This window comes from Loa loa (genome assembly GCF_000183805.2).
Source record: "Loa loa unplaced genomic scaffold supercont3.62, whole genome shotgun sequence".
Lineage (NCBI taxonomy): Eukaryota > Metazoa > Nematoda > Chromadorea > Rhabditida > Onchocercidae > Loa > Loa loa.
The window spans coordinates 243,356-267,100 of record NW_018108242.1 but is presented as its reverse complement, the minus strand read 5'-3'; the positions used below and the strand labels follow the sequence as shown (position 1 = coordinate 267,100).

Here is a 23,745-nt window from a genome sequence, read left to right as displayed (position 1 = left end):
TTTTTGTTTTTTTCTGTATTTAGATGGAATATTAACGTTTCTGTCCCAAACATATAGTTTAGTATAGTGGATGACACCTACCAATTTTCAAGGAAATATTGAAAATGAGCTTTCTAATAATGACTACGAATTATATTTACAAAAAGGCATGGAAGTGTTGTGCCATAGTGTGGTCATGCTGATTTCTTTCCAATTTTGATTTTCGTTTCTACTTCACTAAAAATTGAACCTTACCATCAGATTCAGAAAGTAGACGACTCACTAACATTCGATGAGCAAATTCTGGCTGCAGCGAAATCAATTGCAACTGCCGTACAGACCCTTGTGAAAGCAGCATCTGCAGCACAGCGTGAGTTGGTCGCTCAAGGAAGGTAATACTTTATTGGGTACTTATTAAAAAAAGATTTTTCATGAACATGGTATAGATTTTGCATAGAAAACTAAATCGCCGGTAATTTCTCTATATTAACTGATATAATTTTATATATGATTTTCAGACTGGAAGCTCACCCAGCATTTGCAACAGACGATTACCAGTGGTCGGAAGGACTGATCTCAGCATCTCGACTTGTTGCAGCAGCCGTTCATCAGCTTTGCGAAGCAGCTAATGCACTTGTACAAGGGCATTCTTCTGAAGAGAAACTTATTTCGGCTGCAAAACAGGTATATATAGATAGTAAATATATAGATATCCCATCCATAACATATGTAGCAAAAAAGGGCCGTATATAAGCATAAGCTGATTGTTTGTTATACATAAATGCTTTAAGATTTATGGAAGGACTGTTCAAACCTTGTGAGGATAAAGGTGTGTTGGATATTATATGGTTTTAATTGTTACGTAATAATGCTCTTCACGTACCTCTATTAAATTTTCCGAAAGTTAATTTAGTGATAAGGCATGTGAGTAAAGAAATGCGGGAGGCTTCTGAAAAATATCTAAGATGTATTGTGAGAGAAACAACGGAATGTAATGGGTTTGAGTAATTAAATGATGGAAGTGAATTTAAAATACGCGATCAGTTCTTCATTATTTAGGTAGCCTCTTCAACTGCTCATCTTTTGGTGGCGTGTAAGGTAAAGTCAGACTTAGATAGTCGTGCGATGCAGAGGTTGCAAAGTGCGGGACATGCTGTAAAGACAGCTACGGAACATTTGGTAATGGCGGCTCGTTCAGCGATACATGAGGATGAGCGTACTTTAATCATTTCACAGCGCATGGTTTCAGGTATTGCGCAGGTATATAATTACTGATTTAAATTTTGTAGATGTTTTATCCTTTCTAAGAGATATATATAGTGGTTAATGTTGCTTTATTATGGACTTTGCTAACTGCTCCCGAAGTTTTCAAAAAAAAAATCCAGATATGATGCTGGAAAACTTTCATTCACTAATTAGATGTTCATACACTGACGGGCTTCCATTATTTGCATTCTGGAAAAGTTACTGACCTGAAAATGGGTGTAGCGGGATGCTGTTGCAGGTGATGGACGCCCAGGAACAAGTTCTTCGTAAAGAACGTGAACTGATTGAAGCGCGGGGGAAATTAGCAGCGTTGAATAAGGCTCGATATGAACGTGGTATGTCTCCCAACGCTGATCGTTAAAATACCTTCCTGTTAAACATGACGGTATAAGAGGCAAGCGCAAGTAGTGCTTCATGTAAGAATCATCTGTTTTGCTTCGAGATTTGTCTGATTCATTTTGTGAATATGGTAGTTGAAGTAGTGTCGGATGCAAGTGTTACTCGAACTTTTCACAAGTGCCATTTGCCACAGATTTTTAACTGTTCTTATTGCTGTTTTACAAAATATTTCAAATATATTTCAAAATATAGCTGTTTCACAAAATATATTTCTGACGTATTTTGTTCATGAAACACAAATGCCAGAGTCACTTTTCATCCATCTTTTCTCATATTTAACCTACCTTTGAAAATGAAACAGCTTCTTAATTGTCCGTGATCGTCGTTATTACCAGATCTGATGGACTTATAGTGAAGCTGAGCTTTGCATATGGAGATCTACTGTAAATGATCACTCACATTGCATAAATTCCAACTAAATCAAGTAATTTAAAAGATTTGTTCATTTTCTAGATAAATCTACACCTTTATATTTAAATTTACATCTCATTTTCAAAACATTTCGGTGAGTTTATTCTAGTCGATCAATACGTAAGAATATCTTTCTTCTGCATTTTTCCCTAAGCCATAAAGATTAATAATGTTTTACTGTTATTTCCAGTATTTCACTCTGAAGTGATTATTCCATTGTTTCTGCTCACAAATATTTCATCTATTGAAATAGCACTTATACGTACGCGTATACCTTGCATAGCAAGTTTCCTTTTTCTTGTTAACCACATATCGCCTTCCAATTTACTGTTCATGTCATATTGCCATATTGTATATTAATAAAGTGATACACCTTGCAGATTATAAATTTATGGGATTGATTAGGGGAATTTGATGATTCATTTGTTACAATCACTAAAAATGATTAGCAAATGAATCGAAATGTCCAACAATCATATCAATTTATAAGAGTTATTTTTGCTTAAATAGGAAGGCGAAGCAGTGGTTGGGTGTTACTGAAAAAGTATGGTAACTCGGAACTGTTTAATGCAAGGATGAGAAGGCGCGCGTTTATTTTTGTACATTTGGATAGAATCTCATGACATGAAGATTGTATGGCTTGCAACAAACTGATATAGTTGAATAATTTTGGATACAGCAACAATCGGATATGTAAATGTTTTGAGCTTCTGTTGCTGACTTACCCAGATTCATGTGAGAATAGAGGGATCCAGGTATGATGTTTCGAAATTTAGTGTTCGATAAATCGAACAATTAAATTGGGGGATAGATAACTAAACATGAAGGATTCCACTTTAGAGTCATAAAATTTGCTATTGTTGCACGACTTATATGCTGCCATTTTGCGGGTGAATTTGAAGACTTCTAATTTGGAATGACGGACTTTATGGTTTTACGACCGTCTTTCTCCTTCAATTACACACATTTAACTAATTTTTGGCCGGTTCCAGCAGCACAGTAGTTCAATTAAATTTCATTTCATCTTTCTGTAGAAAAAATTAGAAAATATCTCGTTAAAAGCTCATTTTCGCGAAGATGCATACGGTATTTTCAAGAACACAAAAATTCCTTAGAGAGTGAAGTCAATTAATATGATTGGTCCTTTGTGATCTGATTCAAGTAGAAATTTCACAGTGATGCCATTCAAATATTTAAAATACGTTCGAGAGGTGCTTCTTGGTCTGTTTCATAAAAGGGTATATCTGATACCAATCGATGGGAAAGAAGTTGAAACTTGAATACCTGAAATGTTAAAGAGGAAAAGTCCGCGGACTGATAACCTTACCACTGTCATACTATTTGAACCAAAATTGCTTAAGTTTCGATAACTATTCTCTCGATGATAATAAAATTTTTAATTTTTTTTCTTAAATAGCATGTATTATCCAGGCAAAAATAAGTACAGCAAACTGCGAAAGACATGGAGGCCAGCGGGTGGTCACCGACAAGTACAAGGAAGGAGGATAATGCGGCAGCCGACATTTACCGACAATCCATCCATCCATTCATCCAAAGGCAATTATTTGATTTCCTGTCTTGCCCATCATTTGATTATTTCTTTTTATAAAACTGTTTGCTATTTTTTTCTTCTTTTCCGCTAAAATGAGCAACTGATTTATTCTATTTTTTTTTTCCTGGAATTTTAGAAGATGAAATACAAAAAAAAAAGTAGCAGTAATACGCATGCGCGTTCAATTTCTTATTAAAAAAAAAAGTTTCTTTTGGGATATTTAAATTTCGTCTTTCAAAGCTTCATTTTTTTGATTTCTGTTCGCCTCTTATATTTGAAATATCGTTTGCCTTTCAACCATTGAATAATTAATTCTTCATGTGCATCATTTCCGGCTGCTCCCTTAAAAGCGATGAAACGGAATAGTGTTCTAGGGCTAAATTCAATTCAAATTATCAATTTTAACAGATATTGGAGCTGTGAAAAGAAGTATTCTTATTTCGTAGCATATATGAGTTAATAATACACGGAATAATAAAGAAGAGAAATATAAAATCAGAAGTGAATTGTTGTTTATCTGCTAATTAAATGGCATCACTTAATACAATTCTGGTTCTCACGCGGATACCTTGTCATCTTTTCCCCTCATCACCACAGTGATGCAACAGCTATATGCCAAAAACTGGGCTTCCATCTCTCTGAAAAGAGACAAGAGAAAAAGCTGACGACCCTATCCACCAAAAATTAGTGGGACTAATTAATCTCTTGGCTCATCTGTGATTCAAAATTAATGCAATGACACATCTACTTCCATACTTCCATAAGAGTAGTTTGTTTCGAATTCGGTGCAGAATTTAAAGATGAGTGATTTAAAATGAATTATTCATATTATCAGCAACTATATACAATTTACAAATGAATCGGATTGTAGAAAAGCAAACGGTTACTCTATCGATGATATCTGCAGCAGATAGTTAGCAAGTTAAGCTTATAATATTTTAGCAGTTTGTTTATATCAGTAAAAACATTGGAATAGTGCAAATGATAGGTACTGAAGAAGCAAAAAGTTGTGAATTCTTTCAGTAGCACCGAAACAATACGAAGAAACTGATTGGTCTCCGAATGACCGACATACAAGAAGTAAATATTTTCAATCGAACAAATTGTTTTGCCACAATCTTTGGGAAGTTATGAGAAATGAACAGGCCATTTTCACTGTAACGCCAAATATTCTAATTGCAAGTGGAAACCCATCGGTGCCTAAGACAAGTATTGCATTTCAGATGACAGCACCAGACAAATTGGCAATCACACTGATATGATATCAGTTCGTGCGATACCTATAAAGATATATACTCACTGCATAAAATAATACTGGGGACGATGCTCAGAAAGATGCATATATCTTTAAGCATACCGTAGCTATAGAATGAAAATATAGAGAATCCAACTTTCTAACTTCATACTACCGATAGCAGTTATAATTTATCTACGCAGTTTATTTTGGATCGACCACGTGAATAAGTTTTGGACCGACCACGTGAGTAAGCGTTGTAGCGCAAATTTAAAGAGGCACCTTGAATCCGCGTCCACAACACAGTAAACCACAATCACCCTGGCTATTTGTTTCGTTCCTCCAGCTGCATATCCTATTAGTTATCCGGGTTGAACGGCATGGATCGGGACTGTCTTCCATGTATATCAGTTCTGCATTTTTTGCCGGAGAATTTACATCCGAAAGTCTTCTGGCCTGAAACATAAATATATTAGATTTGAATACGACATCAATAGTAGTAAATTAATTTTGTGTTGAGCATAACTGATAAGTAATAGAAAAGACCTTATTCATTTTATTAGTAATGTGTTGTACGATAGTAGAGAGTGCAGCAGTTTTCTTCCAACAAGTTTTCTGATCACAACTTCCGCTTACACCATGACATTTACAGGATGATATCAAAGTTTTTTTTACCGCCTGAAATCAAGTAGATTTATTAACTTAGAACTTACACGACTATAAGTCGCAATAAATTAGTAAATTATCACTACTATTAATCAGATGAATCTTTTTAAATTACACGTCGATTCCACTTATTTCAAAGTTTACTTATTGAAATATATATGAAATTGCAACGCCGTTCCAAGTTAAAATAATAATAATTCATTTGGAGCTAATAGTCAAAATAACATTGCCTGAGCAAAATGTCAACATTTTGGTGTTGAGTGTTTTGTGGCGCTTTTTATTTTAAGTATTCCATGATAGGAGAATGGAAAATGAATCCTCACCAATCTTCCAGCCTTCAGGTTGTGTTTTTCCAGCTTTCTTAAGGGTGACCGAGAAATAGCATTTCTTGTAAGCAGTTTTCTGGATGTTATTATCCCGAATTGTACGCCGTATGAGCAACCACCCCACTCCCAGCTTTGCTTCAATTCATCATGACCGTTACATGTGCAATCGGGGAGCCATCCTTGAGAGCAAGCAGTTGCAACACCCCACGCTGCACCCGCTGATGAAAGTGCCCATAGGTATGCCGATTCTCGGGTCCCTGAACAAATATGTTATTATGGTAATGAGATCTTTTGTAATACATGGTATTTTTCGATTACTAACCTATAAAAATTAACAGAGTTCCTGAATTCCTTTATCTATCTTCAAGCAGCTTAGCTTGAAATAAGATGTGATTAACCGTACCGAGACGTAGAATAGGTGGGTCTTGCAGTACTGTAATAATATGGGAACAGTCCCAAGGCTGGAAGCGCATCTGTTCCTTGCACTGACTCATTGCGTCCTGCATTCCTTCGTAAGCTGCTACTGCTATCGCAGGTTGACTACGACACAATACATGGAAATGTCGATAGGATCGTAGGTGGAGGAGTTCTGGCGAGCAGCCCTGATATAAACAATCGTTATGGTTGTCAATATTTGATGTTTGAGTGACGCAAATGCACATAAACTAGAAGCTATTGATGATGCAACGTTTCGAAGAACTCTATTGACGTATTGAGAAGGAACGAGACTTCCAAGTGAAATGAATACCTGAGTTAGTTTTTCAGGTGGTGTTGTGGGAACACCGTAAACCATCTCCTCTAGCAGCAGTGCACACAGCAAACAACCATACAGTAACGGTGCATAACATTCAACTAAAAAGTATTGTGAGTGATAACTTGCAGTGTTGATAAATTAAATGCACTTCTGATTTTGTGGGAATTTGTTTAAGAATACCAATATTGCAAAAATGCATAGAATGTATTGGCAAGACCACATTGATATACGATATGATTTGATCAAAAGATTGGAACATTGCTATAATTTGGATAGTTTTTGCACCATCGTCTAAAACTTTTTAGGCTCACCTGAGTTTACATAAAAGATATGAGAGCAAAAAAAACTTTCTGCAGAAAAATATGTAGTGTAATAAAATAGATGGCTAGCAAAAATTACTTTCAAACAGTTAATTTAGATGAAAATTTCATTCTTGGGAAACTCAAACAGCTAAGATATCCTGATCACTGATTAACGACTATCATCGAACTAATAAAAATGCAATTACTTATATTTGGGTTGATGTCCCAATACTTAAGTATTTCCTTTCTTAATGTCATTAATGATCGATGATTAAAATGCAAAATAAAGTTCAGTTCAAGGTTTCAGGGATGGATTGACGATACTTGTGATATGGAGGAAATTGGTTGACGAAAACTAATGATGCGGCAACAAAATTTGCTTTCAAATGCAAAAAGGGTTGAAGAAAAGGAATAATGTCTTCCACTCACTCAAATTGATATCAATCCTTTTCTCCACAAACCACATTTTCCTCGCCGTTCTACTTTTGCCCGTTGCTTCTACTGATTTTTCCAATAACTGCCAATTTCTTAATCTAGCAATGATGCAAATAGAATAAAAAGGGTGAGAATAAAGTTGAATGATGGATGGTAACAGAGGAATTTCAGGATATATCGAGAGTACAAATGTGTTGCACAACTTTTGAATTTGTACACAAATCAACTTTCGATAGATGCGAATTGATAAGCAATACTTTGATGATTGTGAAGAAAATCAGAGAATAATAATCCGAGAACACTCTGCAAGAATTCTATTGTCAGACCAGCTGAGTTCTCGAATGAAAACTTTCTGCAGAATATACCTCAACAATAACACCCAATTTACCAGAAAAATTAAAATAGCAGTGACTATAATTTCATGGATCTATTGTATTGCAGCAATGATAAAAGGAGTAGTTCTTTGTTTGGACAGGTTTACAATGGCCACGAAATAGTAATGGAGCAAAGTTTACAATCTCGGAGGAAGGGCACACTATTACCAGTGCCTCTTACCACAACCCCTAAAAATTGTTGGATAGTTCTTCGTAAAAATGCTTTAATTAGTAATATAACTTTTTTTTTTACAGCTTCTTTGATTTCCTTTTCAGTGGTAGTAGTGTAGAATAAGTAGAATTTAAAAATAGAGTAGTTTATACAGTGTACTAATAACCTTTTGCAGACCACCCAAGCAGTTTTTTATGTAGATTTATGCAAATTATGGAAGAACTGGACGAAAAAATTAGGTTGAAACAGCCTTCTCGTTGTGTTTTTATGACAAAGTAGTACCATCGATTCAGGTGCATCGTGAATCAGCGAGCGAATACCCATACAGGCATATACAAACATAGGTAGTGAATCCGAAAGTTCCCTTCTTCATTCCTCTTTGAAGTATCCTCCTCCTCTTCCTCCTCCTTCTTTTCAAATTCATTCCTCCCAGCAATGCTTGTGTCATCCTCCTCCTCTTCCAACATAGTTGCAACGGCAAAATGCTCCTTACCACAAACTTTGTCGCTTCCTTCACATAATATAATCAGTCGTTGAAATTCAAGTTTTGCTAATGTGTAGAACAAAGTTATCGTTTCCTTACCGTATCGTTTCAGCAATCCATGCAATGGAGGAGTTACTTGGAAATGGGCGGTTCTGTCTTCTCCCGATGTGTGGTGAATGTATGCTCTGTTATCCTGTTTCTCTCTGTAAGGTTTTTCTTCTAGAATTCCCGCTTTATTTTTGAGGAGTCGAACGGTATGTACCATCTTCAGATCGATCCGTCTCTCGGCAACATTTCTCCTACGCTTCCAGATCAACTCCACATTTAAATTGGACTTTTGATATCCACCGTTTTACAACATCCTTATCACTTTGGTTTATTTGATTGTCTTGTTCATTGCTAATTAACAAGAACTATTAGTACCAAATTCATTAACAGTTCCGGGACATTCTTCGTTAGTAACGTTTCAAACATTTTTTTCCACCACCGGCTGAAAAATGTACCTTCGTGAAGTTCAAAGTGATCTGCTGCCATCTGAATGTCGCAATTAACTTTTTGTTCAATTATCACTTTGTTAATAAATCCAGTACTTTCAACATAAACGAAATTTACTTCATAAATTCGAATTTGAATCAATTTCTATTTGATTTCTCGCACAGTTATTGCATTTTCCAAGGACAAGTAAATTATCCTTCAAACGAGTCGATAACTTCTTATGTTTAAACTCGGACAAAATTAAAAATCTTTTATTCTTCCAAGCAAATTTCCAAGCAAAAACAGCTTTTTTCCTACTTGAATTTATTCCATCACTTCCTTAATTTGAATTTTCAAGTTCAAAAGTCAGAAAGTAATTTTATCGCTGCAATTTCCAGATTTAACTTAGTCCGTTTTTGGTGTATTATGTAATCTGTTAGCGAGATTAATTAATTATCAGATCAGTGACTTGTTTTAAGCATTGTGTAAGAAAGGTTTTGGATTGTTTTAGTTCCAAAGATTTAAGTAGTAGTTATTACGGAGAATAAAAGAAATAAAGATGTACTTTTAATAAATAAAAGAATAAAGATATATTTGCAAAGTTTCATGTTTTTGATTGCAAACAATCACTATTTCTTCTTTTGTCACAATTCATATAAATGAAATTAAACTTTTGATCGTTGACGAGGTTTTCCATTACGCATTGTCCAGTTTCGAGTATCAATAAACCACAATGGTACCACTCTGCAACAAAGCTGATTTTATAAATGATTGCTAAAAAATGAGAAATATCCACCATGTTGCCTGATCTACCATATTTGAGTGAAACTTTTTTATGTAAAAACAACAAGAGAATACTTATTGCGATTATATTTTGAGTCACATATGTAAATCAAATGACAAAAAAAGGAGCAAATTTCATTTCTTTGTTAAACATAAACATGATCCACAAGGCAATGCAAGACAATAACCCTTCCCTATTGCGGATCGGTAAAGGAGAGCATTGTTAACTGGTGTTGCCTTCTATCATTGAATCAATGCAGTAGTGCTATTTATCAAAAGATATCGTAATAATGTTGAAAAGTGTCACAATATTTTCCGGGTCACAATTATACAAAAAAGCAAATAAATTAAAGATGGATTTGTTTGCTAGATTGTGAGCTTGTGTAGAAAACCTGTCATGAGTGCGTAGTGGTGTGTTATCAAGAAAGGGCTGAATTGAATGACTAAACATTTCTCCTATTTCTGATTGCTTATTAGTCGATAACATATTTAAAAAGCTCGAAAACGTACTTGTGCCGCATGTTCCGCTCGTTTCGTAGTCTTAGGCACGTGATCCGTGAGGTTGGTAAATTGTTGGAGCGTCGGATACGACGCGACCGCAACAATGATTCCATAATGGCATCACCAGTCGTTTCGAATGGTACCACTTTCGCCTCACAATGCCGTCGTCGACAGCTCCCAAAAGCCGAAACGCAGTGACATTTGATATGCAAGGCAACACGCTCAAAGTTGTATTCTATTTCAATCATTGTGGAATCGAGAATTTGAATACTTTGATTTCGAAGTACAGAAGAAACGGTAAGTCAAATGAAAAGACAAAGAAGTGAAGCGTCAACACCTTAAATGCTAAGGAAGTGACAAACTTCACAAGGTTTACATATGTAAGCATTTACCGATCGACCAACAGCAATGTTGTGTAAATAGATTTGTGCCACTCTATCGGAGTAAGAACAAGCAAATTGACGATCAATCAAACGTCTGAAAATATATTTTAACTCTGATTGGATATTAGCAGTCTTACTTAATCTTAGTTAGAATATGGTTCTATCCAGGTTACGGATTCTGAGAATCAAGGAGCAATACAAAAGAGGAAGGGAAAGGATTCAAGCGGTTCAGTATAACAATACAATTTAAACAGAAAAGAAGTTTTGACAATTCATAAATTGAGAGGGACAAAGACATGGATCATTATTGTAAAAACATTTGGGATGAATATTGAAATATATGCAAGAAATTGTTTTGATGAAATTGATGAAGCGTTATTAGTTGTGCAGAATGGAACCCTTTTTCTTTTAATTTCTTTAATTCAATTTGTATTCACAATCAAAAATTGAGGACAACACTGAATTTGTTTTTCTCGAAAGAACGATTTTGGGTCGTAATTGATGACTAATGGGACGATTACAATTAAATTTTTGAAAAAAAATTGATAGTTAGAAGTTGGGAAAGGAGTTTCCTCTAGCACTGAAATAATAACGAATTTTCAATAATTTTGAGTATGGCTTAATACTGTTGAAAGCGAAGTGTGAAATATTCTGACGAGTCACTACAAATTTAATTTGAGGTAATACAATAACAAGGAAATTGACAATGAAAGACTGACGAAATTTGAGTTGCTTTAGGACCTTAAAGTTTAATTGTTTTTCCAAAAATAAGTTTTTAAGAGAGTGATGGATGTAATGTTGTCCTTTCCAATAAAGTAAAAGTACTACTTTAAACTATATGTAAAGAATACTGACAAATAGTTCGATTCTTACTCTTTACGAAAAATCATAAATTTTATCAAAAATTTTGTTCATAAATAAGCAGTGGAAATGATCAAATCAACTGAAAGGAGTGCCATAAATTGTTAGAGATTAATTCTACGAGTTCTTTTTGATAACCCTTAGTCGTGCTATCTTTATGCTTAGCCGATAACATATGAAGAGACAATATCAGGTAGAGATATCAAAATGAAGGATTGAGAATTTGCAATTTTCGAACTTTATCTAGCGAAAGTAGCCATACTTCGACAATTTTATAGCATATCGTAAATTGTCGGATCCTCGGTCAACACTGCATCTTGCCCATGTGTCACGTTGATCTGCATGTACTGGACCAATCCTTGCCGGATCACAAGAACATGATCGAAGGCGTCCACGAGCACATGCATGAGCTATTGCGCGCACAGCGGCGGCGCTGGAAAGCGCTAGGAAATATGCAAATTCTTTGCTGGCTGAAATTCGATGCAGCATTTATCGAAGTTTTTATATTTCGAGTAATTACGGAACAGCCTAGTGGAGTAAGAAAGTTTGATGGCACCTAACTTGCAGACGAAGCAGAGATATGACGATGAACGACATCAAAACTTATTGCAAAATTTTGAATCGAACTGAACATGTTAATAAACGAGGAAAATCTTTCTATTGTGTACACCGGAATGTCTGGTCAAAAGTACTTGCCGAATGAAGCAACACTGGAGAAAAGGGTCTTCCGGGGTGCTCCATCAACGTTGCATTTCCAGTGATGGATGACTGATTGTCGTGAACACTCAAATAGTGTATCTTGTAGTGCCTCTTTCAGGACATCAATCAAAACGGGATCTTTCTGCAGAATACGGTATAATGGCTTATCCAATAATCCTTTCACCTGCAATTTATATACATTTTCTCCCCTTTTGTGTTTTATATCTTTGTAGAAATTTAGTAGAATTTGTTCCTTTCTGGTGGTGCAATACTGTCAAGTATTGGGATACTATCATAATACATCGCCTTAGTTTTAAATCCTTTTCTAGCTAAGTTTTGATAACAAATATTTTATATACTATCATGAAGTATATAAAAAAACAATGAGCATTACTCTCTTTTGAGCAATTGTTTCCCTGCAAGAAATTATCGTTTAAACTTTATACAACCATAACACTTCAATTTACGATTTAAAAGAATCTCAATTTCCTATTTTTATACAGATTTAAATTGAAAAGTTTGTGATGAAAAAGATAGCAAACAAACCTCAAGAAGTGAAGAATGAATCCAGTAAACTTTCCTAAAATTATATTATTTGATAAATACAGTTACTACTCCAAAGAGGGATGAAATGTATTCATTGTATCTTCCATTACTTCATTTTGTCATGCCAAATCAAAAATTTCAAATTTAAAGTAGAATAGGTCTTACCACCACTGGGGTTCGTCTAGGGCGAATGATGTGATAGTTAAATTACTAAATGATAGGAGACAGAGGCACAACAATGCGGGTGTCACTAGTATCATGCGCATATTGTAATGACCACTAGCACCTGTTTCCTTCTTCAGGAACATCTGTGTGTGTTTGTTCAAAATATTCATATTACTGATTTGCAAAATGCATAAGAAATCATATTCCCATCCTCGACATTTCTGTACCCGAACCCTTTTCTTTATCTAATCTTCCCTTTCCCTTTCATTTTTCTATCACTTCCCCCCACAACTTCCGCTCTTTTCTTTTTTTGAAAATTTCGCCCAGTATTTTCTTTTCATTTTTAAAATAAAATATGAAAACTAAACAAGAAGAGGATTAACTGGCTAATAGCAATCAAAATATTTTAAGGGACCAAAAGAATAGCTATTCTTTATTGAAAGATTATGTATTGCTCACGGATCATGATGAATTCATGAAATCCAGAATATCACAATACTAATCTTCAAGATTTTTCATTATAATTCAAAGAAAGTAGGTTAAGAATGATTTGATCAGCTATTAATTAATCATTAAAATGTTCTCATTTTCAAATATCTATCATCAGCTACATGCTTCATCGCTTCGTACAACATATTGATCTGCCAGATATGAATGAAAATTTACTTCGATATCAGTTCTATCCATGTTTACTTTTCATTGCTCCCATCGCTTCTCGATTTTCTTACGCCACTCTCAACTCTTTTACTTTGCATTCTCTTTCTATTTCACGCCAAAAAAAGCAGCTCTAAATTTATGCGAAATTGTAAATCCGACATTTTATAAAAGCGTATTTTACATGTTACATTACGTCACTGTGTTATTATTATCTCCTAATGAAAAAAAAATTCAGTCAAGCTCAGGGAATACTAGCAGGACAGCATTGGTGACAACGACTAGTTCCCGTGATGTAATGTTTGTCCAAGGTGCTGCTTATATGCAGCTGTGTGAGACAAACAGGCAACAACGCCCAACAACGTGTTGCAATGAATGATGAATGCTTCATCCTTACCAAAATTTTTTTCACTTTTGCTGTGCTATCGCTTCCGCCACCTTAAGCTTCCTATTTCTATTCATTCACTCAACAATCCCTTACGTCATTAGGTAATTGGTTCTGATCACGTTGTACGTGATATTGTGGTTGTGGTTGAATACCTGACAACCTCACTTTTATGCAGAAATGGAAGTAACTAGCTATTATTGATCTGATGTTAACATTGAAAGTTTTTTTAAGACCGATCTTCACTTGAGTTAAGAATGCCTCGTTTAAATGGTCGTTAAATCTGACATCACTCATCAATTTCAGAAACCGATCAGTGAAACTGATTGCGGTGTAAATAGTTGTCAAAATTCACTTCTATGATGATTAAAAGTAAATTGGAATTCCAACTTTCTCTATGAGCAGCTTATTTCTTAAACCAAATTTTATTTTCTTTTTTTTTTTACTTTCAGCACAAATAATAAAATATTCCAGAAATGCCAATTAAAGGCGTTGCGTACAACCAAGTTTTCATTGATATGAAGACAAAAATCACTAGTTATGGCCCACATAATGGTATCATTGTTCAATGTGGCATTCAGCAAGAGCCCAGTGTGTTCTGGCCCTGTGTTCTAAATGGTGTTCCAAATTCTATGTTTTCTCAACGATTTGATGTAGCACTAACACCTGTTACAACTCATTGGCCAACTATGGAGGACGCTAGCGATAATCCACGAAATAAGGGCGCATTTATGCCAAATCAACATTATCAGTCAATCGGCAAAGATGTGACCTCATCCAATAATTTCAATTCATCTGGAAAAGTGTGCTTAAATGTCGTCGAAACGGTTCATTTTCAAGTTATTTTCTTCAATTCAGGTTTGTCAGATCAATAAGTAAATTGTCAGTATCTAAAGCTAGTTCCTTAATTTGTTGTTCCAAGTGAAATATAGAAATAATTTGATACTGTCTAATTCTGATCATTTTAATACATTATGAAAATTGTATTATGGTGAAAAAGTTCTCTGAATTTTTAATCGCTTTTTAAAGCAATTGTTGAAGTCGTTCGGAGGCTATACAATTTCATAGTAGGAGACGAAATGGGTGCAAAAATGCTGGTGAGTCCAAATTCAATAAATGATCATATTGTAAAAATTGAATCTTGTATCCTATCTTGTTTTAGAATCCAATGATGGCTGAGCTTGAGTCGTTCAGTGTGATACCGAGCAGTTACAAATCAGATCTGTATAGTACAATTCCTAAAATTTCCAACGATGCTGTTCCAAATGTGAGGAAACCTCTGACAACTGCTCAAAATGTTGATCATCATTGGAGTGCAGAAAAAGCAATGAGAAAAGAAGCATTAAATCAAAATATGAGGTATCTGAATTTATACTTCTGTAAATTTCAACAATACTTTATTTCTTCCTGAAGAAGAGTACTATCTATATTATATGGATGAGACTGATAAACTCCGTACAATAATTATTGTACTGAATAAATTTTCATTTTAATATGAATTTGCATAAGACTGAAACTTGTAATATATTCTGGAAGAGGCGGGCAACATGTTTCAACTACTCGAATAGATTCAATTTTTTCGAATAGATTTTAAATTCAGGTCTTACCCTGACAAAACAGTCCTGTATAAGAACAGCGCCAGTTGCAAACATTACAGTGAACCCAGTGATGAAGTTGCGAAATACGATTATAATCAAATTTAGAAAGAGTTTGCGAGAGACCCTACTTTGAGAGAAATTCCTATGGTGACAACTGGTCCAAAAATGACTACTGAATTTACAAACGGTGTCACAGTACATTGGCAGAAAACCAGTGACCGTAGATTTTCGGAACATTTAGCTAGCTCACCTGCATATCTCTCGAATCAGCAATGGCAGCAGTGCAGAAATACGCCAGATTTGTGTCACCTACAGTCAAATCACCGGGAAGTTCCGGAGCAACTCTATCATTTGTATGAAACACATGACACCTTTGGAAATTAGTTGGCGCGATTATGATTTCTTCCTTTCTCTCTCTCTCTCTCTCCCTCCCTTTCTTGCAATTCTTTTGAATTATATAAGGACTTTTTTTTTTTTCACGACATTTCAAACTATTGCATTTCAATACCTTTAATTTTGAAAGTATTTCGAGACATTGAAGTGCATTAGAATAACGATTCAAATTTCAATTTCTTTTCACGAACAGATGCCTTAATAGTTTATAATGCTCTTTGTCTCTTTTTTAGTGATATGGAAATTGAAATAAGCGAACAACTCCTGCCTCGACTATCATCGTTGAACATTTCAAAGAAACATCTCAGCACTAATTATAATGCAAACAACAAAAATTTAATGGAAAATTTCGGTCTGCCTCTAATTCCTGAAAATTTTTCAACGAGATCGAGACTGGAAAATGGTGATCGCAAGGAACCAATGCCGGAGCATTATTCTCATTATTCTCTTCAGCATTATTCTCAGCCTTCTACCAATATTTTCAGCGATGTCGATATCTTGCGACATGCTTGCGATTTGCTATATATACGATCAGCCATTCCAACATTGTTGATTCCCACTTCGTTGAAAAAACTACAGGAAAGTATCGTTCGCACAAAACCAGACGCAATAAAAATTTCCGCTGATGGAACCAAATGTTTTCCTGAAAAGACCGCATCAGAATACTCAGAACTTCCATCGAACATGTCGCCAGCTACAAATTCTCAACAACTGGAGGTGACTGCTGAAAAGGAATTGATGGAGAAAGAAGGAAACTTAGAAAATACTTTAGAGGAATTGAGAATTTGCAGTACGGACACTGACGGCATACATAGTGTGGGGACCATCTCAATGAAATCCATTTTACATAAGTCATCTCGAAAAAACAGCTTGGGGAAAAAAGTTCATTTCCCCGCAGAACAGCCACGGGTAATTGCATTAGAGCATCGTCTTCTGATTGAAAATCTCCATTTGGTATAAAATTTCATCCTTTTTTAGGATTCTCAAAAAAATTCAGTTTTCTGGAATAGAAAATCGTATAATAATTTCAATTAACTTCGTAGAATTCCATTGTAGGCTATGGATTTTGAAGAAACTCTTCTGAAAAATTCGGTTGGGATCATTCCAATCAGGAAATCCTTCCCTAAGTATTTCATCATGTTTTATCCCAGTATCATATTTTATAAATAATCACTGTGAATTTGATAAAAGTGCTCTGATTCCAGTTTACTGTTTGTATAACTCTTTACAAAAGCGCACAAACAGTATCAATTTTGCAAAAATATGTTTTTTTTGAAGACTGTAAAACAGAATAATTCAGGAAAGTATGAGACATGAAGAATACAAAGTTACGTAAATTGTGCATAAATGTATAACAAATAAGAATCATATTCGCGAAAAATCCGTGGTGATGAAATTCGATGCACTTCTGTCGTTCAATAAGTCTCGTTTATCCAAAGGGCAGAAAAAACTTAGAATCCACAGACACAATATTGGAAGTCAACATCAATTCGTTAATTCGTGATGCTTTTTCCAATTTATTATTGATATATCTGATAAGAAAGCATTGAAATAATCGCGACATATGAGTTACAAAAAATAATCATTTGTATTTTTCCTTCATGAACATCTCATCAGCAAAGCTAGCTGCAGTCCATTAACTGTACGCGCAGATTTGACTGAATCCAAACGACATCGATCCGTTTTCATCACCTTAAATATTAGATTTTACAATCATATGTTAAGGAATTCAGATGGGGCAAGATACTCCCAATAACATCCAACCATCTCTCCTAAAGATGAAGTGATCGAAGTCAGGAGTTATACAGATGGATATTAGAGGAAACAAAGATACTCCGTAATACACGCCAATGTTGATTTTGATAATATTTTGTGACACCGTTATTAGAGCCAGTTCCTTCATGTTTGTGACGACTTCTTTCACATATTCAAAACACCCGCAGGGCTGTAGTGCTTCACCAAACGATGGCCGATTGTAATACTGTATTAGTTGATTTCGGGATCGATCAAATTTGAAGAAACAGTTAGAGCAGGGGATGAATATTTCACTCCCATTTGGCTCTAAGCCCTGCAATCGAGGTTCAAAATTTCTTTCAAATTCTGATTAACAGATTCAATACATCGAAATTTGTAGTGCTCTTTGGAGGGTATTTCTTTTCCAAAATTATTTCTGCATTTTGAGTTGCCAGAACATATTATTTTCAAGAATTACTCACCACAGTTCAAGAAATATCCAAGGCATGCACATAACAGATTGATGTATTTCGTGCCTCCTTACTAAATGTCCTCTTCGAAACGGAGAATGAAAAAACGAAGCTTACGATAGACAGATTCAACTTCAACACCTAAGTTGAAAGAGGCCAGTTACTGAACCATTTGAACAGCTTATCCGAATATTCAATAGAAACCGAAAGTGAACAAACCATCCGCACCGCAGTCTCAGACGATAGTGGTACAAACACATATGCTATACTATGACGACCCTCGATACAATTCATACGATAAATAATAGTTACTTCAAGTACTGCCATCAGTGCTTCGAGCATATTTCCACCAAAACTTATCTATACATCACAAAAAAATAAAGAAAACTTCACTCGCTAAGCAGTTCACTAAGGTTGAAATACTCTCGTCGTAATTTCTCAAAAATCATTTCATCCACGGAGTCACTGGTTCTCGGTATATTTCAGGTCAGCGCATTTTTGTATAGAGCCGTTTCCGCCTCCTACTATTACTAATGCAAATCTCTTGGACTCAATCTTCGGTGGGAAAATTAAACACAAAGAAAGTGGAAACTTTCTACCATAGATGGATATGGGGAAAATGCCATTGGGTCTTGCCTTCTCTTCCTTCTACATGAAATATAGGAATGGGAGGAAAGGGAAAAGGAAAAACTTATTGGATGCTTTTGTTAACGTTAATAATATATTCTGCACAGAATTGCGGCCTTCCATTCCAGTGATGTCTATCAAACAATGATTTGTTTATTTCACCAAATAAATGATTCATTAAAACGAGAGAGAAAAATGACGATCACTTCTTCATTCCCATACTTCTGAAACATAAAAAACGAGTGAGATGTCGTTGTTGCATAGTGAATACGAGGAGAAGTGACATGGAATGTGAAGGATAAAGCAGCGTTGTCAGGAAGCGTGAAGGGTCAGAAATGGACGATGATTTCATGGATGACCAGGACTATGGTTTGGTACGTTACCTTACTTGTCTTCTCTCATTCTCTTTAACTCTGGTGAAGTAGGAGAAGAATAATGAAGGTGAGAGACGAGGGAATTCAATCAATTCGACTAAGTTCATTGCAGGAATATTCGGATGATTCTGCCAGTGAACCGGATGTGGATTTGGAGAATCAGTATTATAATGCAAAAGCTTTAAAAGCCGAGAAAGAATTTGACAGCGCTTTGAAGACTTTTAAACACGTGTTGGAATTGGAAAGTGAGAAAGGAGAATGGGGATTCAAAGCGCTCAAACAGATGGTCAAGATAACATTTGCTGCAGTAAGCTTATCTCCTCTAGTTAATTTGTTGGTAGCTGCGGTATTTCGCCTCGATTAAGAATAAACATCACCTCACAAACGACTTGTCACAAGTGAAAACCATTTGTGAGATTTTCTGTGATCTTTAAATTTGGAGCTTGAGCAAATTGAATGTGTGTTACAGAATCGTTATGATGAAATGCTAAAGTATTATCGGCAATTACTCACCTACATCAAATCAGCTGTTACGAAGAACTATTCAGAAAAATCAATAAATTCAATTTTGGACTATATTTCAACCTCAAAACAAATGGATTTGTTGCAAATATTTTACGAGACAACCTTGGATGCATTAAAGGTTTTCTATTATTCTATTTCCAGTCGATTAAAGTAATAAGTCACAATTTTCAGTACCGCTATTGCTTTATATGGATTAGCATCATTAAGAACACTTTAAGCTTGTATGCTTGTTCAGGATGCCAAGAATGAACGGTTATGGTTCAAGACGAACACAAAGCTTGGAAAATTGTATTTTGACCAAAAAGAATTTGGAAAACTGGAGAAAATCATTAAACAGTTGCGAAATTCATGTAAGGTGAGAGATTTCTAGTCAGAATGTGTGTTATTATGTTTCTTTACAGAACCTGCTTAAATTTTATAGGTTTAGCGCCACTGTGTCTCGCAAAATTACAATATTTGAATACAACCCTGAATTTTCGGGATATTGCATAACAGGAAGCAGTTATAAGTTAAAGCAACTTTCATTTCAGAATGAACTCGGTGAAGAGGACCAGAAGAAGGGCACCCAACTGCTTGAAATTTACGCCCTCGAAATTCAGATGTATACAGAACAAAAGAATAACAAAGCTTTGAAGGCGCTTTACGAACAAAGTTTACATGTTAAAAGTGCAATACCACATCCACTTATTATGGGCGTTATTCGCGGTTTGTTCTTGTTTTCTTATCGTATTCTACATTTACTTTTGTTACTGAAGATTAATTCATAATACTCGAGGAATTTTCTAAAAAAAATCATTGAAAAAAAAGTGCTAAATTCTGATTTTTTTCTAGAGTGTGGAGGAAAGATGCATTTACGAGAAAAACAGTTTGAAAAAGCTCATACTGATTTTTTTGAAGCATTTAAAAATTATGATGAAAGTGGTTCGGAGCGAAGAATTGCATGCTTGAAATATTTGGTACTTGCGAATATGTTAATTAAGTAAGTGACTTCGACTGGGTTTATAATTGCTTTATTTCAAACACATATGCATCATTATTAACTGCATGTGCAAAAATGTTGACGCAAAAAAACTTTCGTTTATAATAAATATTCTTGATAGATAATTACTTTATTTTTTAGATCCGGAATAAATCCATTTGATAGTCAAGAAGCGAAGCCATTCCGCAACGATCCTGAAATAGTTGCAATGAATCAACTTGTGGGAGCTTACCAAGACAATAATTTAATGGAATTTGAAAGTATTCTTGAAAAAAATCGTGATGCTGTTATGGCTGATCCATTTATTCGTGAACATATTGAAGAACTGCTTACCAACATCCGTTCGCAGGTCCTATCATTGTTTTTCACGTTTGCAGTGCGTATTTCAACAATTCAACGAACCTGACTAGTTCATTTGTACGTTACAGGTATTAATAAGTCTTTGTGTGCCATACTCTCGGATTTACTTGTCATTTCTTGCGGAAGAACTTCACGTTCAAGTGGAAGAAGTTGTGGTGCTTCTTGCCGATTTGATTCTCGATGGTGCATTGAATGCAAAGATTGATGAAATTAATGGTATCCTGGTATCCGAATCAACTAATAAAGCAACACGGTATTCATGTCATCCTTACATATTTGACAATAAATAGCCGGTTCCGTATGTACTGAATTTCATCCAAATACTTCTCCAAACACAGACTCCATGGTGCAGAAGCGTTTGAAAATTAATCATCCAGTTCAAATGCTATACTGAAGTATTTTAAATTAAGAAGAAGGGAAAAATATAGGGAAAGGTATGCTCATTTAAAATGGTTGGTAAAACAAAGCATAAAGTATGCTCCATCGAGTTAAAGCTCGTTGGGATGCTCTACGCCATTATGCCACAAATTTTACATCATTGTATAAGGGAAAGAAGAACCGTCACTTTAATTCCGCAGGGTCTCTTTGTTTTGGTTCATTTTCTGGAATTAAGTTTTTCAAAATCTTGCTTGAAGTCATTGCATTCACTTTCAATCTTTCAGATGCACTGCAATTGCGAGATGTGCGAAACAGTTATCTTCATTGCACCTTTCAATTGTAGACAGATGTTCATAATATTAATCTCAGAGAATCTCGTGTGCACTTCCGTGGTTGGACTTCACTTGTGTCTAATTTCTACTTTCATGTTTGGCATAATCCAGCTGCATTCTATTTAAAGGTAGCATCAACTCTGCTCTATTACAATAAAATGAGTGTAGCATAAAAGTAGTTATACAAATATGACACAAGTGCAGGCTAGCCTTGTTGTTTGTGTTTTGTTGTCACATAATTTATCGTAGTAAATACATTTGAACAAAATTCAATAGTAGGGGTCATATTACTTGGTTTCCTCAGTCTGTTAGGGATTTTTCGGCGAATATTCGTCGAAATAAAGATTCGAAACAGTGATTTTCTGTACAGTTGTCGAATTCTCATTTTGTACGTCCCATTATGCATTCTGTTCGTGATTGTGTAGATGATTCATATATAAATTACGAAGAAGTCCTTAAAAATCGTCTCGGTTCAATTTCCACGTATTTTCGCTGCTTTGATTGCTAATAAATTATTCTTCGTGATTCAGCGTTCATAAGAACAGTGTCCATTGTGGTCCAACTAAATATTACGAAATTGCATTTCCTAAGTGATGCCTTGTGTTTTAGATATTATTATAAATCTTTTTTTTGTCCTTTAATTTTAAAAAATGGTGGACATTTCTTCGCATTCTTTTTTGAATCCACGAAATTGGATTTCAGAATCTGGATATACCACTCTTTTGGCTTGCTGTTTTGATCGTTTCGTTTTCACCAGTTTGCTATGAAATGGATATGGATTAGAAGAGGTGGATTAGAAGAGGTGAACGAAGGGGAAAAAAGTTTGAAATCTTTTTCCCCTTCTTCTAAGCTAAATTAGGAAACTTGGCTTGTTGGTTCGGAACTATTTAAAAACATTGTGTTTGCAGTAATTCGGTAAATGGCTTCCGTATTATCCTCTACAAAGCCCATACGGACTATTGCGGCTGAGCGACGAAAGAAGGTTATTGCATTGATGATTACTGCTTAAGAATTACTAGGTTATGTTGCTTATAAAAAATATCGCAAAAGAATTGAGTGAGGTCTCGAGGTTTCCTTTTTCTCATAGAAGGCACTTCACATAATATAGCTTGTATCCTTATATTCACACAATATATCTTATATTCATAATATAGCTTGTCAGTTCTCCTTTTACCTTTAAAGCTTTCCCTGCTCTCCGCTATACTTTCCATTTCCCAAATGATTCTTTTGTGCTCAAACAACTTGTGTTTTTCATAGTATCAATTTCTTCTAGTTGCATTTTATGACGCAAATGGTACTGCTATTCACATATTTCTTTCTCTGTATAAAGTGATTAGCGTAAGTAGATAACATGAGTACGATTTCGATAGATGTGATGGATTGAAAAGCATTTGATTTATAGGTTTTTTGGGTCAATTGCCAGTGGATTTCTTGCGTATAACTGTCCCCTCGTCAATTTCACTTCAAAGGCAACAGCAACAGTCTACAGTTCCTTTCTATGTTGGGGATCCTAATTTGGTTGCTCAACAAGCTCTTTTGCAGGCGCAGGTATTACATTCACAGATTTGTAAGTTGTATTCACTCATTAGCACTTTTTTTCAGTAACATTATGTGGAGGAGGAGGATGAGTGTTTTATTCAGTTATTTCGAAACTTCACCTTCTACATGTTTTCAGCGCTTCTACAGCTCTGCGCCGCCGAATACACGTGGTCGTATTTCGATAACGGTCGTAGAGGCAAAGCTGGTAAAAAACTATGGTTTGGTAAGGATGGATCCCTATTGTTGTGTACGGGTAGGGAATGCCATTTTTGAAACACAAAGAAATATAAATGGTGGTAAAACACCGAAATGGAATCGCATTATCAATGCCTACTTACCATATGGTGTCGAGTCGTTCTATCTTCAAGTTTTTGATGAAGTGAGGATTTCTTTTTTTGCTCTTCCCATTTCGGATAGTTTATTGACTCGCACTATTTCAGCTTTGGTCATTTTTTTATTTGTTTAAACTTCTATTTGTTTTGAAGAAAGCATTTACTGCTGATGAATGCATTGCATGGGCACATATAATAATTCCAAATGCTGTATTTGGCGATGAGATAATCGATGACTGGTATCAACTTTCTGGACAACAGGTGATTTCCCAAGTCTATCATTTTAAGGTAAATTTTTT

General features: G+C 35.2%; 8 protein-coding genes across 8 annotated transcripts in view; 4 read left to right on the top strand and 4 right to left on the bottom strand.

The window, feature by feature from the left end:
- Positions 1-1,606, top strand: part of LOAG_17334 (talin 1) — a gene marked incomplete at both ends in the record, with an annotated part of 20,845 nt that extends 19,239 nt beyond the window's left edge. Inside the window, 4 exons of the mRNA XM_020449992.1 lie at positions 247-371; positions 498-663; positions 1,039-1,239; positions 1,484-1,606. Coding sequence (XP_020306408.1) covers positions 247-371; positions 498-663; positions 1,039-1,239; positions 1,484-1,606 — 615 coding nt within the window. The remainder of the gene's footprint in view (positions 1-246; positions 372-497; positions 664-1,038; positions 1,240-1,483) is intronic.
- Positions 1,607-5,111: 3,505 nt separating this feature from the next.
- Positions 5,112-7,360, bottom strand: LOAG_04557 (hypothetical protein; the record flags this gene model as incomplete). The annotated part of the gene is made up of 6 exons (XM_020446627.1): positions 7,319-7,360; positions 6,582-6,685; positions 6,237-6,435; positions 5,831-6,090; positions 5,388-5,519; positions 5,112-5,297 (listed from the first exon to the last, which is right to left on the bottom strand). The coding sequence occupies exons 1-6, from the start codon at positions 7,353-7,355 to the stop codon at positions 5,112-5,114; spliced, it is 918 nt and encodes a 305-aa protein (XP_020303061.1). The 5' UTR covers positions 7,356-7,360.
- Positions 7,361-8,175: 815 nt separating this feature from the next.
- Positions 8,176-8,619, bottom strand: LOAG_04556 (hypothetical protein; the record flags this gene model as incomplete). The annotated part of the gene is made up of 1 exon (XM_003140094.1): positions 8,176-8,619. One exon carries the CDS (start codon positions 8,617-8,619, stop codon positions 8,176-8,178), a length of 444 nt encoding a protein of 147 aa, XP_003140142.1.
- Positions 8,620-9,493: 874 nt separating this feature from the next.
- On the bottom strand, positions 9,494-12,909 carry LOAG_04554 (hypothetical protein; the record flags this gene model as incomplete). The annotated part of the gene is made up of 7 exons (XM_003140093.1): positions 9,494-9,572; positions 10,122-10,333; positions 10,475-10,589; positions 11,619-11,789; positions 12,049-12,239; positions 12,602-12,635; positions 12,767-12,909. The coding sequence occupies 7 exons, from the start codon at positions 12,907-12,909 to the stop codon at positions 9,494-9,496; spliced, it is 945 nt and encodes a 314-aa protein (XP_003140141.1).
- Positions 12,910-14,273: 1,364 nt separating this feature from the next.
- Positions 14,274-16,756, top strand: LOAG_17333 (hypothetical protein; the record flags this gene model as incomplete). Its single annotated transcript, XM_020449991.1, has 3 exons — positions 14,274-14,632; positions 14,968-15,164; positions 16,030-16,756. Exons 1-3 carry the CDS (start codon positions 14,282-14,284, stop codon positions 16,754-16,756), a joined length of 1,275 nt encoding a protein of 424 aa, XP_020306407.1. The 5' UTR covers positions 14,274-14,281.
- Positions 16,757-17,395: 639 nt separating this feature from the next.
- On the bottom strand, positions 17,396-18,342 carry LOAG_04551 (hypothetical protein; the record flags this gene model as incomplete). Its single annotated transcript, XM_003140090.1, has 3 exons — positions 17,396-17,488; positions 17,631-17,864; positions 18,220-18,342. 3 exons carry the CDS (start codon positions 18,340-18,342, stop codon positions 17,396-17,398), a joined length of 450 nt encoding a protein of 149 aa, XP_003140138.1.
- Positions 18,343-18,903: 561 nt separating this feature from the next.
- On the top strand, positions 18,904-22,096 carry LOAG_04548 (COP9 signalosome complex subunit 2). The gene is made up of 9 exons (XM_003140089.2): positions 18,904-19,001; positions 19,114-19,308; positions 19,471-19,644; positions 19,762-19,881; positions 20,057-20,231; positions 20,358-20,505; positions 20,647-20,854; positions 20,934-21,118; positions 21,528-22,096. Exons 1-9 carry the CDS (start codon positions 18,963-18,965, stop codon positions 21,598-21,600), a joined length of 1,317 nt encoding a protein of 438 aa, XP_003140137.1. The 5' UTR covers positions 18,904-18,962; the 3' UTR covers positions 21,601-22,096.
- A 175-nt stretch (positions 22,097-22,271) lies between these two features.
- The window catches only part of LOAG_04546 (C2 domain-containing protein), a gene marked incomplete at its 3' end in the record, with an annotated part of 2,033 nt that continues 559 nt past the window's right edge, over positions 22,272-23,745 (top strand). Inside the window, exons 1-5 of the mRNA XM_020446625.1 lie at positions 22,272-22,557; positions 22,833-22,869; positions 22,978-23,123; positions 23,251-23,493; positions 23,600-23,707. Coding sequence (XP_020303060.1) covers positions 22,495-22,557; positions 22,833-22,869; positions 22,978-23,123; positions 23,251-23,493; positions 23,600-23,707 — 597 coding nt within the window. The 5' untranslated portion in view covers positions 22,272-22,494. The remainder of the gene's footprint in view (positions 22,558-22,832; positions 22,870-22,977; positions 23,124-23,250; positions 23,494-23,599; positions 23,708-23,745) is intronic.